General features: G+C 34.2%; 1 protein-coding gene across 1 annotated transcript in view; it reads left to right on the top strand.

Annotated features, from left to right (window-relative positions):
- Positions 1-14,481, top strand: part of MMP16 (matrix metallopeptidase 16) — a 78,661-nt gene that overhangs the window by 51,886 nt on the left and 12,294 nt on the right. Inside the window, exon 6 of the mRNA XM_066333116.1 lies at positions 8,437-8,575. Coding sequence (XP_066189213.1) covers positions 8,437-8,575 — 139 coding nt within the window. The remainder of the gene's footprint in view (positions 1-8,436; positions 8,576-14,481) is intronic.

Raw genomic sequence — 14,481 nt, 5'->3', positions numbered from 1 at the left:
ATTCCAACCAAGAAAATTGTTGAGTTTTTTTTTAGTATTAAAAAATGCCCAATTTTCTTATCTTTCCATGATGCAGAACACATCACTGCTCCATGAGTTTGTGGAACTCATTGCTTTTATCTGAACTCCCTATGGAGAAGGGCAACAGAACTGAGCAAGGAAATTTCCAGGTGGTTCTGTAGTCTCAAAGTGCAATCACTACTGAGGAAATAAATGCTTAACTGCTGTGTAAAGGCCTAATGTTCATCGTGTGGATGAAAGATTTTGTGCACTACTTCATGGGCATGTGCTGATACCTACAGAGCATTAGGGAGAATCTGAACATTCCAGAGATTTCTGGCTGCAAGCCTAGATTTTATGTCATTACAGGTCTTTATTTTGCTTCTTTTATGTCTGTCTATTTGTTTCTTCATATTGGATCATAACCATATGGCAATGGGAACATTTTATATAGTGTCTCAGTCAATGTAGTTATTTGGACAAAATCAGAATGAATTAAAATGCTCAATTCAGTTTGGAATACAGAAACCCATCCAAATGGAGATTGGTTTTATTTATTTTTGTTATTATTAAAAAAAGTTGTTTGTTCAATTGGTAAAAATAAAACATTGATGACATTGAGCTGTCACCTTTTATATGTATATTGTGAGACAGAGGAGAAATAGAAATACCATCTCCAACAGCATCAAAGTGCAAGGTCTATTACTGTCATACTTGTAATCTGAAGAGATACAGTGGACAAGTTCTCATGTGGAAGATTTTCCAGAAGGAGCCAAGTACTCTTTGAAAGTATATGGTTGTAATATAGTACATGGTAACCATCACAGAAGGCCCAGATGAACCCATGGTGTTTTTAGAGGTCTCTAAATTTGCTCAGTTTCATGTACAATGTGAGATCTAGTGTTATCCAGCCACCGGAGTTAGCCAAAAACTCCACAGCTTGTTTTGTATGGATTCTACAGAACAGATTTTCCTTGAGCTGAAAGTGTTTTATAAATACTTACAGCTTTTGATTACTTCAGGATATTTTTGAAAGGTTAATGTATACAAAGGGAAGAAATTCTAAAATGCCATTGGTACTGTCTGCACAGGAAAATAGAGAGGACAGATGGATATGCATCAAAAAATTGATATAAAGTTCACATACAATTTGATAGTGAAGAAGTTAAAAAAAATATTTGGATCAGACAGAAAGAATTAAAATAAGTGCTATAATCAAAGAATAATTTACTAATAAAAACAGCTGTAAAAAATGAGGATACAGTAGTAAAAAACTAAATATTAAACAAATGCACATCAAAGTATCCTTAAATTATTTACTTCCATAGAACACCAAATAATAAGAGCAGTTCTAAGAGATGTTTATTTTAGAATTAATTTTTTTCTTTATGCTGTAATATGAATTTGTTAGTTTGAAAGGTAGAGGACATATTTTTTTAATAAAGTTTTCATCTGCACTAGAAATTGGACTAGGCAACAGTGATCATATGACCTTTGCAACACAGATGAAAGTAAGTCAGATAGTTACTGCAGTTATTTTCTGCACTCAGATGAATGGTGATGAGAAATGGCCAGGATTTCAATCAAGATGTTTTCCAAACATGAACTACAGCCACGGCTGTGGATGCCTCTGCAACTAGACTATCTTCATTAAAAGAGATATTTTCTCAGTCAGTTCACTCTGGATTATTCAAAGACTGTTTATCAAAACAAAAAAAGATAAATATTGGCCTTTGAGCATTTTTTTAAGCCTAGGGTCTATTTTTAAGAATGTTTTTCTTTGTATGTCTTACACATTAAATATTCAAGGAATCACACAAAGTGTATGGATACACTAATAGTCAACCAAGTAGATGTCCAAAATAATTTCTGCACAGCAAATGACTAAATTGCACGTGGTACTTGGTTGAATATTTTGTTATAAGTTGTTTAGGAAGAGGTAATGTGAGTTCACAATATTGTGTACTTTTTACATATTTGCCTTGTAATACACTTGATAATTAGGAAAAATTCTACATACAACACCTAAAATAAGCTTCACAGGTATATTAATGGCATGATTTGGTGGGCATGGTGGTATTCAGTCAAAACTTGGACTTAGATGATCTTAGGTCTTAGAGATCTTTTCCAACCTTAATATTCCTATGATGCTATGGTTCTAAAAATAACAATACTTTTGTCTTCTCTTTATTTATTACGTTAGACAAAATAACTCCACTTTTAAAATAGCTGAACAATTAATTTCAAACTGTTGTTTTTCAAATGAGAAAAATATAGCACAAAGGAGTGATTTGCAGAATCTAGTTTAAAAATGAATGGATGCTCTTCAAAGTGTCTTGAAGAACTGCAGAATTCTTGCGTAGTTTGTTGTCAAACATTCAGGTTTTTTTATATTGGAAATAAAATGAAAATTTTCTCAAATCTGCTACTGATCATGAAGTGGTTGTGAATAGGGAAAAGGCTTCTGAGTGGGAAGCAATGCTTTTGCCATTTCTTAAATGAGGGGCTCAGGCATTCCATGCAGAATTCCAGCACAGGTCAGCCCTGCTGCTCCCTCTGCCAGTGCTTGGGCACTGGCACCCTGAACAAATGACCGAAGTACACATCAGAGGAAGAATAAAACAGAGAAAATTGGAGAGAAAGGAAGAAATTAAAAGACAAAATAAAAGAGGAGAAACTTTGCATCCTGGATCTATCACTGCACAGCATTAGAAGTAGAAGTACTTGACTGCAGCTTATTGAAGCCATTACAAAAATTTGGGATAGGTTTCAGAGAGACTGCCAGTGCTTTGGCTAATCGACCAAACTTTCAGATTTGATGCTGAGGGTAGAGGAGGTATTTTTGTTCCAGCTTCCGTCACAGTTCCTCTTGCTACATCCTGTTGTTCTGGTGGTACATAAACCAGATTTCAGATAAACAGGAGTTCACATTGTGATTTTGTTGTGTATGTGATCCATGAAGGAGATCTGTACAGCAGTTTACAAATGAGAGAGGAGAAAAAGTCTTCTCTTACGAAGATAATCAGAGTGCATATGAGTCTTTTCTGAAAAATAAATTAATTATTTTTATATTTTCCTTGATCTTTGAAGTCTAGTGTTTTTTTGGTGGGTTTTTTTTTTTGTTTTTTTTTTTTTTTTTTTTTTTTTTTTTTAAGCATAGCTATAGATTTCAGCATGAGCAATGAAAAGCTGTTGTGGTGTTGTGGCATCATCTCAAATGAAGGAAAGAGAATATTCAGGCCAATAGTTAGGACCCAGGATAAGATGCCAAGAAGACAGGTTTTAACATAAGGCTGTTTTGGACCCTGAATAAATTACCTGACATGATTTAATTGTGTCAGTAATACAGAAGAGGAGATAAGAACAGATAGTAGAAAATAAATGCTTTGCATACTCCTTAGCAAAGATTTCTTACATAAAATTGCTACATAATATTTCCACTTGAAAATGTATTTCCACCAGTGAACCTCAGCTTTAAACTAGCACTTCTCATATTCTACAATGGGATATGTTTGCCAGTTTCTCACTTGCTCCTGTACTGAGTCACAGGAGTTAATTGCTTTGTTCGTGGTGTTAGTTAGCCATAGCATGTTGGCAAGGAAAAGAATAAGTTTATAACAAACAATGGTTTTAATTTGTCTAAGGTTGTCCAGTGTCTAAGTAGGTACCAACAGTAAATAGTTGGTATTTTATATATTACGCATAATAATTGGAATAATCAAGGAAATAAAATCTTTACTTGAGAAAGTAAGGAAGAAACAGAACAAGTATTTGGTGATATCTTTCCATATCTTTATTCTGAGTCCAATGATTTGGTCTCATTTCCAGGGGAGATATCACCAGGAGGTTCAGGATCTCAGCATAGGAAGTGCTGTGATTTTTCTGAGTGGTATTAAAAGCTCTGACTTCTCACTGTGGCTCTCAGGCAACATTTATACCCTGTTCTAACCAGGTAACCATGCTGTTGTCCCAAGCACATTTGGAAAGATTAATTGTTTCTGTAAGTTCAAATAAGTGATGCATTGTATGTCTGTTTATGAATGGATAACAGTCCTTTGTAGATTTAAAGGAGCTTTGTTTGTTCTTGATGTGAACCAGCTCCATAATGAGCTGCGCTGAAGTATTCTGTGTGTGTATAAATTGTCCATTTAGTTAATTGTTTCCTAAAATGAGCTAGATTGATAGCATCTATTTAATGTCTGATTCTAGTCTCAATAGAGCCAATTGTTTTCCACTATGGAATTAAGTAGGAACTGAAGTAGGGCTATAAGTTTCATTGCAAATTCTATATTGAGAAAAAAACCCCAAAAAACAGAAAAGAAAAATAATTTCAGAATCCTTCTCATAGCTGAATTATGCTAATAATTTTTCTGCATTTAAATCTCCTTGACTATATCTTCTTTTTTCTGCTCCATGAAAATTATTTCCAAGAAAGTTGCTCAAATTGGGGTTTTTTTTCCCTTTTTTTGTGCAGTAATGTGCTTTGGCTTAAATGCTATAAATTCCAAATTCAGGATGTTGAAAATGGATGTTACTGAAGAAATAGTGGAATTCCCCAAATGAGTAGGCACATGCCATAGGCCTGTTATTGCCAACACTGAGGTTCCCTGATGAAATTCACGACCTGATGAAGTAGCTGTGGAAAAGTGCCATTTGAGATTAGATCAAGATTTTTAAAAGGATATTCCAATTTTATTTTGATTTAGATACTATAACTATACCTTGCATATCCCAAATTCAGTTTCTTAATATCCCATAAAGGTGTATAGTAGGAGAATTTTATTGTCTCCTTGATCACATTCTTGAAATGTAGTTTCTGCAGGCTTTGTCCTGTGGTAAATTTTTCTGTATATAACTGGAACTCTTGCTTTTTGCTCAGAGAAGAATTTAAAGTTACTAAATTGGTTACTAATTGTTCTTATTTTGCACTTCTCCAAATGCTGCCTTAAATCTTTACCTGCCTTCATCTCCAAGTGCTTAAAAAAATGTACCAATTCAAAGGTTTCTCGTTTTTTCCTTCTTTCTAGCTTGTTGTAGATTTTTAGAATGTCTATCACATTGGGTGGTCTTTCTGTTTTTACTGGGTATCATTTGACCTTGAGTCAGAGTGTCACATGTCATGACAGAATTGTAGATAGAGTTCATTACGTATAAAATAAAGGTCAGAGCTCTAGACATTTTGCAGCAAATTAATCTTTTAACATTGACAATGGTTGCTGGTCCAGAGACATAGGATCAAATGAGGTTTTTAGACAAGAAAGCTCCATTAATTTTGCACTAAAAGCTCCTCTAGTTTGTGTGTTATGGATGAACCAAAATACGTGGAGATTGTTTTTAATTCTCATACATATCAGTTGTGTCCCTTAAGGAATCTGAAAGATATTTAAGTTGATAATAAATACTGAAATGGAAATCAATTATTCATAAGAGTAAAGATTTAAACATTCATAGAATAAAACATATAGAAGAATTTAATACCATCATCACTAAAACAGGTGAAATTGTATATTTTAAGAGTGGGAGGAGACTGTATCTACCAACAAAGTATGGGAGCTATGCACTATGAGCCAGATTTTTTTTTTTTACTTTTATTCTGTCTTCCATTCAAGATTCTCTGAGTTGTTAATAAAGAAGTGTTTTTATGATGGCAGTATATGCTCTGATCATACATAATAAACTATATTTTAGTCCCATTAAAGGCACAGGAAAAAATACTTAAAGCAATTATCGACAGTGTGGAATGATTTATATATGACCTTTGTTTAGTTTTTTCTCTTAAAAAGCTTTATTGTCTTTTTTTTCCCCATCTTCTAAATGAAATGTCAAAACATTCAATTTGCGTGACTGCTACTGTTTCTTTTTTTGACTGTTACTCTTTATCTCTTTAGTGCTATACTCTTATACTCTCTAGTGTTTCTGAAACATTTTACAGTCTCTTCTCACTCAATGCCCATTTTATGAGTTTTAGATATATTGCTCTAGCTTAATTAAAGGTTGATTTTTTTGTTTGTTTCAGTTTTGCTTTTTGAACTGGGAATAATTGTCCAAGTTTAATTTACTTGATATGTCTAACAGTCATAATATTTAATGATCCATTATTATGCCGGATCTCAGCTGCACAGGAGTGATCCATATTTTTGAAGCAATTGGGTATCTATGGATGCTTACAAAGGGGCATTTTCTACCCAGCAAGGAAAGACATTAAAATCTGTGCATTCAATGTATGCATTTGTCAAGCTTTGCATTGCAATGCATGTGACAAGTCATGTGTTCAACCTGTCTGCTGTAGTTAATGTTTTTTGGGAAAACAAAATAATAAACAGTATATTTAACCAACACAGTGAGAAAAGGAAAGGGTTTCTCAATACACACCATTTCTCAAAAGAGACAAAACTGTGTTTATTCAACATAAACAAACACACTGAGAAATATTTTGCCAGAGAAGCTGTTTCAAGCTATTTACTTAAAGTGTGAAAGAGCTTTATTAGAGTGAATATGCTTTCTCTAGGACTATGCCTCTTTTGAATTTCAGTAATAGCTAAACTCTTGTGAAAACATACTTTCAGTAAATGTACATGTTTATCAAAATGCAGATGATAAAATTGCTGGTAAATATAACTTTAAGATAAATTGATTATATTTACATATATACGCTGAAATGAGGCATTCTTTCTATAAGCAGAGCCTATCCCATCTGAATCTTCAGAAAAGTCTTTGGCATGCTTTACAGCTACATGCTGGATTTCTTGAGTTCCAGAGTATGAACTCTGTCAGTCAAAAATCATTGAGTCCAGCATGTTTATAGGAAGGTCTGCCAGGAAGACTAAATTTACATAAACAAATTATTCTATCAGCCTCTGCCAACACCTACGTTCCCCAATTTTATAAATGGTCCAAACTTTCAGTTCTGACCTTAGACATTTCCAGATATTTGCTGATTCTCTGAGATGATATCTATTGAGAAATCATATGCTAGCCTCTGTATATTTAAATAAGACCATAAAAATGCTAAAATTATAAATTTTAGTTTTGTGGAATCCTGTAGGATCCTTACTGATGGCCTATACCCCATTGTCAATTGTTATTGCAAGGTAAGGTACGTATGCTGAAAATAGATGAGGAAAATAAAAAGTCTACACCAGCAGAAAAGAGAACATGGCATGTTAAATTCACAATTATGCTTCAGAATGGAATATTTCAATATTAAAGGCAATGACCCCTATACTTCTATGTATGCATCTAAACAGATTTAAAAATAAATTCATGGGGATATGCTGAATGAAACATTCCAGTTTTGCCATAACTGTATTATTGTTAAGATTTTAATAGTATAGCAGGAAAAGTTATTGGTTTGCTAAGGAATTTGAGCAAATAATAGATAAGAATATTCTAACTATTATACTGCAGGTCAGTAATATGAAGTATGAAACACAGTTTGACATTCAACTCAATACAAAATCTGCAAAATATAATTTTATTGATCTTGCTATCAAAATAAAATAATGCAAGCATACCCCAAAAATCGCTGTCTGAAACATAACCTATTCTCAAGAAGATATTTGTTGACTTGATGATTTTACAGGTTTTGTTGTACTGTGAAATCTGTGTTTCTTACACTGAGGAAGAACTGCCATGTAAACTGTGATAGATTCTGACAGAACATCACTTCCTTTGTTATTAAAGGGGGTCGTTTTGCATAATGATAATGCTGAAAAATGTTCAAATTGTGTGTAAGAAGTTAAATATTTAGTCTGTCCTTCATCTCTAAATGAAACAGTTCCAAAGAGGTACAGTCATAATATCTTTATTGATACCCATTTAATGTGCCCCATATTGGATTTAGCACCTATTATATATAAATATATATCTATAGCTGTAATATTAACTACTCCATTTAATGTCACTTGGAAAGACTGCTAAACTTCACTACAGTAAAATTGCCATCAAAGCATAGTTCTTACTGGCTGATGTAGTAATGTTACATATATATCTATCAACTGTTAGCAGCCACTGCACAAAAATGACCCACAAAATTAATTGGTGTTCAAAGCCTGTATGTAGTCCCATTATTTTGGACATTTACATAGGCACATGGTTCAGTCTAAAAGCACTGGTAGTCAAACCACAAATTTAAAATTGTGCCCCTTCCAAGAATGAAATTGAGAGAGTTGCATCATCTTGTACAACGTGCTGTATGTTCTGCCGAGGGCTATCTGCTCCAAACACCTGGTTCATGTGTGTAGCTTATTCCGATCTCAGCAAAAACCAGTTCAGAAACATTTGTAATGTGACACAAATGCAAACACAAATGCTTATCCACTCAGCAAAAGGTCTACTCTAAAAATGCCAGGATAGGCTGGTAGAATAGGATAGGTATTTTCAAGACAGTGGCTGAACACATATAAATGTAGTAAGCAGTATGTGTTTGGTTTGCAGGATCAGTGGTTTTGGCGAGTCAGAAACAACAGGGTGATGGATGGATACCCCATGCAAATTACCTACTTCTGGAGGGGACTGCCTCCCAGCATTGATGCAGTTTATGAAAACAGCGAGGGGAACTTTGTCTTCTTTAAAGGTAAGAAGTACAAAAGCAAGAATTTGTGTAACATTGTTGAGTTATGATGATGTCTTGAAACACATTTTATTTATTTTTACTAAAGATTTGTAAAATTTGTAAAGATTTGTTGCAAATTGGTAGCTCAATTTGAGTGTGTAAGTTAACATTTTTTTGTTTGGCAATTACATTTTTAATTTATGATTACCCTTCACAGTATTAGGTCATTTTTTTCTTACATTTTAAATAAAAACTTGAAAGTACAAATATGAGACATAGAAATTATCTAATATGGAATAATTTTTTAAACTATATTTTAGGAAGACACTGTGAACACATTTCCATTGTTAATTTTTGTGTCGTTCTCTTTGCTCTTCTTCCTTTTTACAAATGAATTTCTTATATATTTAAATGGCACCTCTGCTATATATACCTCACTGTACTGCATTGTATTTGTTACATTTAAGGCCTGTGATGTTAGAAGTTTCATGTGGTGAAAAAAATCTTTTTCATAGATGTGTATTTACTGTTTTTAAAAAAGCATAGACTCCAGAAAACAGGTGATATAGATTGAATTGTTGCTAACAATTATTTTCAAATTTCACTCCATACATCAGCTGTTTTTCAAAATTAAAATTCTCGAACATGTATTTAATTTGGTTTTAATAATAAGGTTATCTTATATGTTTAATAAATGCATAGTCAGTGACAAAAGTCTACAAGTTATGCAAAGTATGTTTTATAAAATAATCCTTTGAGAGAAGAAGAAACTGACTAGGTAACAACAATGTGAAAAATTATTCAGCTGTTTAATGTTGCGAATGAGTAATTTTTTAACTCATTACAAAAAAAGGTAGATTTTTTAAAGTTGTTACATTAAAAAAATCATTTTTACAAGTGCAGTCATTAACAGGGAGTCAGAAGTAATATTTTATTCATTTTTGAGACAGGATCCTGAGAATGTTAAATGAAAAATATTTAATAACATGCAGAAACACTTCATAACAGTACAATGAATTTTATGTTTTACTAATAGTGAAATTGTATTTTTTCTGTGAATCATAAGGAAAATTACATTCCATATAGTACATTTTCTATTTATATGATTTCATACATCAAATGCTTTTACTTCTACTGCCATAAAATAAACTTCAAGTCATTAACTCTGGAAAGTTTGTATGATTGGGAATCATGTTCACGGTACCTCCAAATCTCCATCCCACAGCTTGATTTTTAGGTCCATAGAACATGGCAGGGTAAAAATATTATTCTGTAGCTATTCCTTTGTACCACTTCTACAAAGAGCAAAGTAGTTACTCTGGGCATTCCAGATTTTTCCCTTGAAAATGCTGGGATCCATTACCTGAGCTTCAGACAGAAATGATCAAGCTTACTCTTACAGCTGCTTTCTTTTCTTTCCCAGTGACCTTGAAATCTGTTTCATCATTATTTAACTTTTCACCCACAGCGGACTGGCTCCTGTTAGGTCTTAGAGGAGTAGGTTGATCCTGTAGTCTGTGGGTTATAGATAACAAACAACAGGAGGAGGAGGGAACTTCTCTATTTTCTCTCTGGGAAATTAAATCAGGACTAATTAAAGCAAGCAGGAACAACAGGATTGTGCTCTTAGAAGTCAGAATTGTGTTTTCCTTTCACGTCATCCCCACCTTGTGCTATCTGATTTCAGACCAGTTAGTTTTGTGCCTTCTAGCTGATATCATATTATCTTTGGAAATTCTGCTGTAGGTATTTTTCCATATGACTTCTTTTCAAAGTTCCTTCCATTATTTTTCCAATGACGTTTGTATTATCCCTTTATTTTCCAAGGTCAAAAGTCTTTGTATTTTCGTGTGCAATTAAAAAAAATAAAAATTGCTTCTCTGACATGTCTTCATGAATCTTAATATCTAACTGTTGGTGTTTTCTATTAGGGTAATTCATATTTTTCCACTGCTACAGAATCAAAAAATTCAGCTGAGTCTTCTGTGTGGGTGTCCTTGAAAATTCCTGTTCCAAGGATCTCAACTGCCTTATGGAACATGATTACAGAAATCTATATAAATAGACTGTAGGTAAATGATCATTGTCTCGTTTCTTCTATTCCATCACAAAATTTCCTGGGAAAAGAGTATATGTCCTCCTCCCAAAGATGCTACAAATAGACAAGTTGATTGTTGCTAAGATGATGAGAAAGTAGAATGTCTTATCCAGGTAGTGTGCCTTACCAGTCTAGAATTGGTCCAAACAAGTAAGTTCTAGAAGGAACTTTAAATCTGAAGTCTAGCATACAGATGTGTTAACACAGAACATACCTAAGCTGGTGTCTGCATCCATTATTCAGAAAAGATGGATTAGTGCCAGCAGAGAACTTGTACTGGATTAATGTCACTATGCACTCCTCTGACCCACACTGTAGTGTCACCTGTTCCTGCCCTCCATTTAGTTGTTGACCCATAATATACTACAAATATACAGGCTAGACAAAAAAAAAAAAAAAAAAAAGTCCTCACAGAAAGAGTGGATGGGCCCTGGAATGAGCTGCCCAGGGAGGTGGCATAGTCATTGTTCCTGGAGATGTTTAGTAAAAGACTGGATGTGGGCATGGTTTAGTTGATAAAGTGATGTTAGGTCATAGGCTGAACTTGATGATCTCCAGTCTTTACCAACCTAGCTGATTCTGTGATTCAATGACAAGTTCCTCATCCATCCCAGCAGATCTCCATGCACTCCAGCTGGTCATTGACACAGACAACAAGACCCCCATGCTCTCTTCCCTGCCCATCCTTGGTAAAGAGCCAGTAGCCTTCCATTCTAACATCACATTCTTAGAAGCCATCCCACAATGTCTCTGTGATGCCAGTAAGATCACAGCCCTGCAGGTGTGCACAAATTTCCAAGCACATCCCCAACTCCTGTTGCTTATTCCACATGTGTTTCCATAGAGCCATTTAATTTGGTGTCCCCAGTGAAACCAATTTACTGACTGGAGTGGCTGGAATTCCTTTGAGCTGTTTCAGGTGCTCTCCTGCTGACCTGTGATCCCTCCCCAGGCTCTGGACATCTCTTTCTGGCACTAGCATCAAACTGGTGGGAGTGGGATGGATTGAAGTTCTCCCTCTACCAGCAACTTTAGTTAAAAGCCGTCTTTATCAGCTTGGCAAGCCTGTGACCGGGATGCTCTTCCTGTTCCCTGCCAGATGGACTCATCAGCCCCCAGTAGACCAGACCATACTCATAAAGTACAGAGCAATCTGGTGAATAGCTGCTTGTAAAAAACAGATGTTTGAATTCTTGTTATTATTCATTGCCAGTGTCCATGCTGAATGATAATAAGATGGCCTCAGAAAGATACCTTTTTATTTTCTTTCCTTTTTTTTTTTTTTTTTAATGAGAAAACATGAATAGTAAAATTCATTCTGTGTACCTTTGGGAATTTATATAGTGCTAAAAATGAAATTGTCAAGCCATCTGCACTGTTGAATGTTATGGTAAACCAAATGTAGCAATAGAAAGGCTGCTGTAAAACTCATACTACCAGTGCCTCCATCATAACATTCATTCCAGCACTGTACTTACCTCATGGCATGACAGTTTTATATTGAAAAATAGATTAACTATAGTGTCAGTTCATGGAATGGAGGAATGACAAACTTGATGTGGGAAATAAGGAATGGGGGAAAAGGAAGCATGAATAGTAATTTCAGGATAGTAATAAAAAGACTAGATACAGTCTTGAAAGACTTGAAAGACCAAAATTAAGAGGAATGTTGACTGGAAAAAAACAACATTCAGAATTGGATATTAAATTTTTTAATGATTTAAATTACATTATTGTTTAATAATTTGGGAATTCATCTCACCACTGTAAAACAGTGATTGTATGCCACACACTTCTTGCACTACACATATACTATAATTGCAAATAATATGGACAAAACCCCCATAAACACTATTATTCAGAATTCAGATTCTATAAAGGAAGAACTAATTACTAAAAACTGCATATTTGTTGGCAGTAGTAAGTAGGAAGTTAAACAGTCTGAAGAATATTTAAAATGTTGTAATTTTACATGAAGCATAACAATACAGGTGTCCTTTATTTACAGTACTTTTTTAGAATGTCAAAGATGGATGTTGAAAGACTTCAAATAATTCCATGGTTCATCCTTCTCAGCTGTTTCTCTACAGTAATGATATTTAACAAAGCCTTATTTCAAGAAGTAAGATATTTTAGGTTTTTTATCACTTGCTTCACTCTCAAATTCTAACCTTGCCAATCTGCTTCTTATTATGTTAGACCTTACATTAGGGAATAAAAGCAGAGATATTAAACATTCTGAAATTTCAGACTTTATGAAACATGTGGTGCTTTATTCTCTGTGAGAATAAAAAACCTACCAATGAGACCTTAAAAAAACAACTTTGCAAAATAGGCACAGTGGTGGTTTCTGCCAAAGTCATAGGTTCTGACTCCAAAAAAGGATTAGTTATCTATAAGAAGAATAAAAATATGATAATTTTGTCATAGTTCTTTCCATTATGATCACAATTAATGAAGTCTTATTGACTATTTGTTAGGGGAAGAGGAGCTACATGCAAGTATAATAACTTTAGTGTTAGTTTTTTCTACATTTAAAGTTACATAAATGTGTAGGAAATTAAATTATTCTCATCACAGTTGGGCAGCTTTTGCACAGACTTTTAGCTTTAACTTCTCCTAACATTGGGTTCTGATCAATATTCTATTGATCAGATCAATTCTCTGATCAGAGTCAGTAGTCACTGACTTTCTTCCAGGTGAGAGACAGAAAAAAAATACAAAACAATAAGGCCGACAACAAACCTCCTAAAATCTCCTAAAAAAACCCCAATCAAACAAAAAACTGAAGTGAAAACTATCAGCCAGATGGAACATTTGATTTCTTATATATAGTACTTCTCATCAACAATCAACACAGTTATAGCAGACTAAACATATCTTCTAAAGGAAATGTTAAATAAAATTCCCTCTAGTTAGCATCAATAGGCCTTGCTTACTTAGAGCTCTCTATGCTCCCATCTCAGAATACAGTTAAATTTACCTTTTCTCTGTTTTCTAAGAAAGAATTTGCTTCTTAGTAAGAAATTATGTGAAGAATTCAATTTCTTATGTCTGTTCCCACATCTACACTTTCCTCTTATTTCAGTATATTTGGATGTGCAAAAAATACATGGCTCAGTGGTGCTTCACTTAACAATGGTTTGTGCATAACCATTGTTTATTTTTGTATGACATGATCTTGTTAATCGTTAACTTTGCCTCCTTGGGTATGGCTAATAACGATCTATTCATAACAATTGCTTTGACTTTTATTTCTTGTGAGGCACAAAGAAAAGTATTGGCATTACATACATCACAGCATATGCCTCTCAATGCTGTGCAACAGCTGTCATTTTGAATGATCTTCTGAAACTGAAATGAGCTGGCCTGGGATCATTCACTGGATGCCATCTGTTGTTCACACCATAAGTACCAACTAGCAAGACCAAAATGCATGACTTCTCTGCATTGCATTTGAAACTGCCGTTAACATCTGAAGCCTTCTGTGTCCAGTCATGTGAATTGGCAAAAGATAAACCACATGGAAGGAGGGACAGAGAATGATTGAAGATGCTCACCTCTGTAATTGTCACCTATAAGTGAATTTTTATAAGGCATCTTTATAAGGTAAATCTCAGGTTAGCAATGACCTTAATCCCAAGTCAACAGAGAACTCAGCTTTCTGTGACTGCCCTTCATAGATCTCTGTGTCTCTTTTATTTTCAGTACTTCAAATGGCTCTGTACATACTCATTCTCTGAGTCCTTTTTTCCTTCAACTGGCAGGGGAGAGAAAATGGATCTGTTGTGCAAACTGTAGTGTCTCTGCTTGAAAGTGGGTGACAAGC

The sequence above is a fragment of the Sylvia atricapilla genome, chromosome 1 (genome assembly GCF_009819655.1).
Source record: "Sylvia atricapilla isolate bSylAtr1 chromosome 1, bSylAtr1.pri, whole genome shotgun sequence".
In the NCBI taxonomy this organism is placed as follows: domain Eukaryota; kingdom Metazoa; phylum Chordata; class Aves; order Passeriformes; family Sylviidae; genus Sylvia; species Sylvia atricapilla.
Note: the sequence above shows the minus strand (reverse complement) of the source record. Positions and strands in the feature narration are given on the sequence as shown.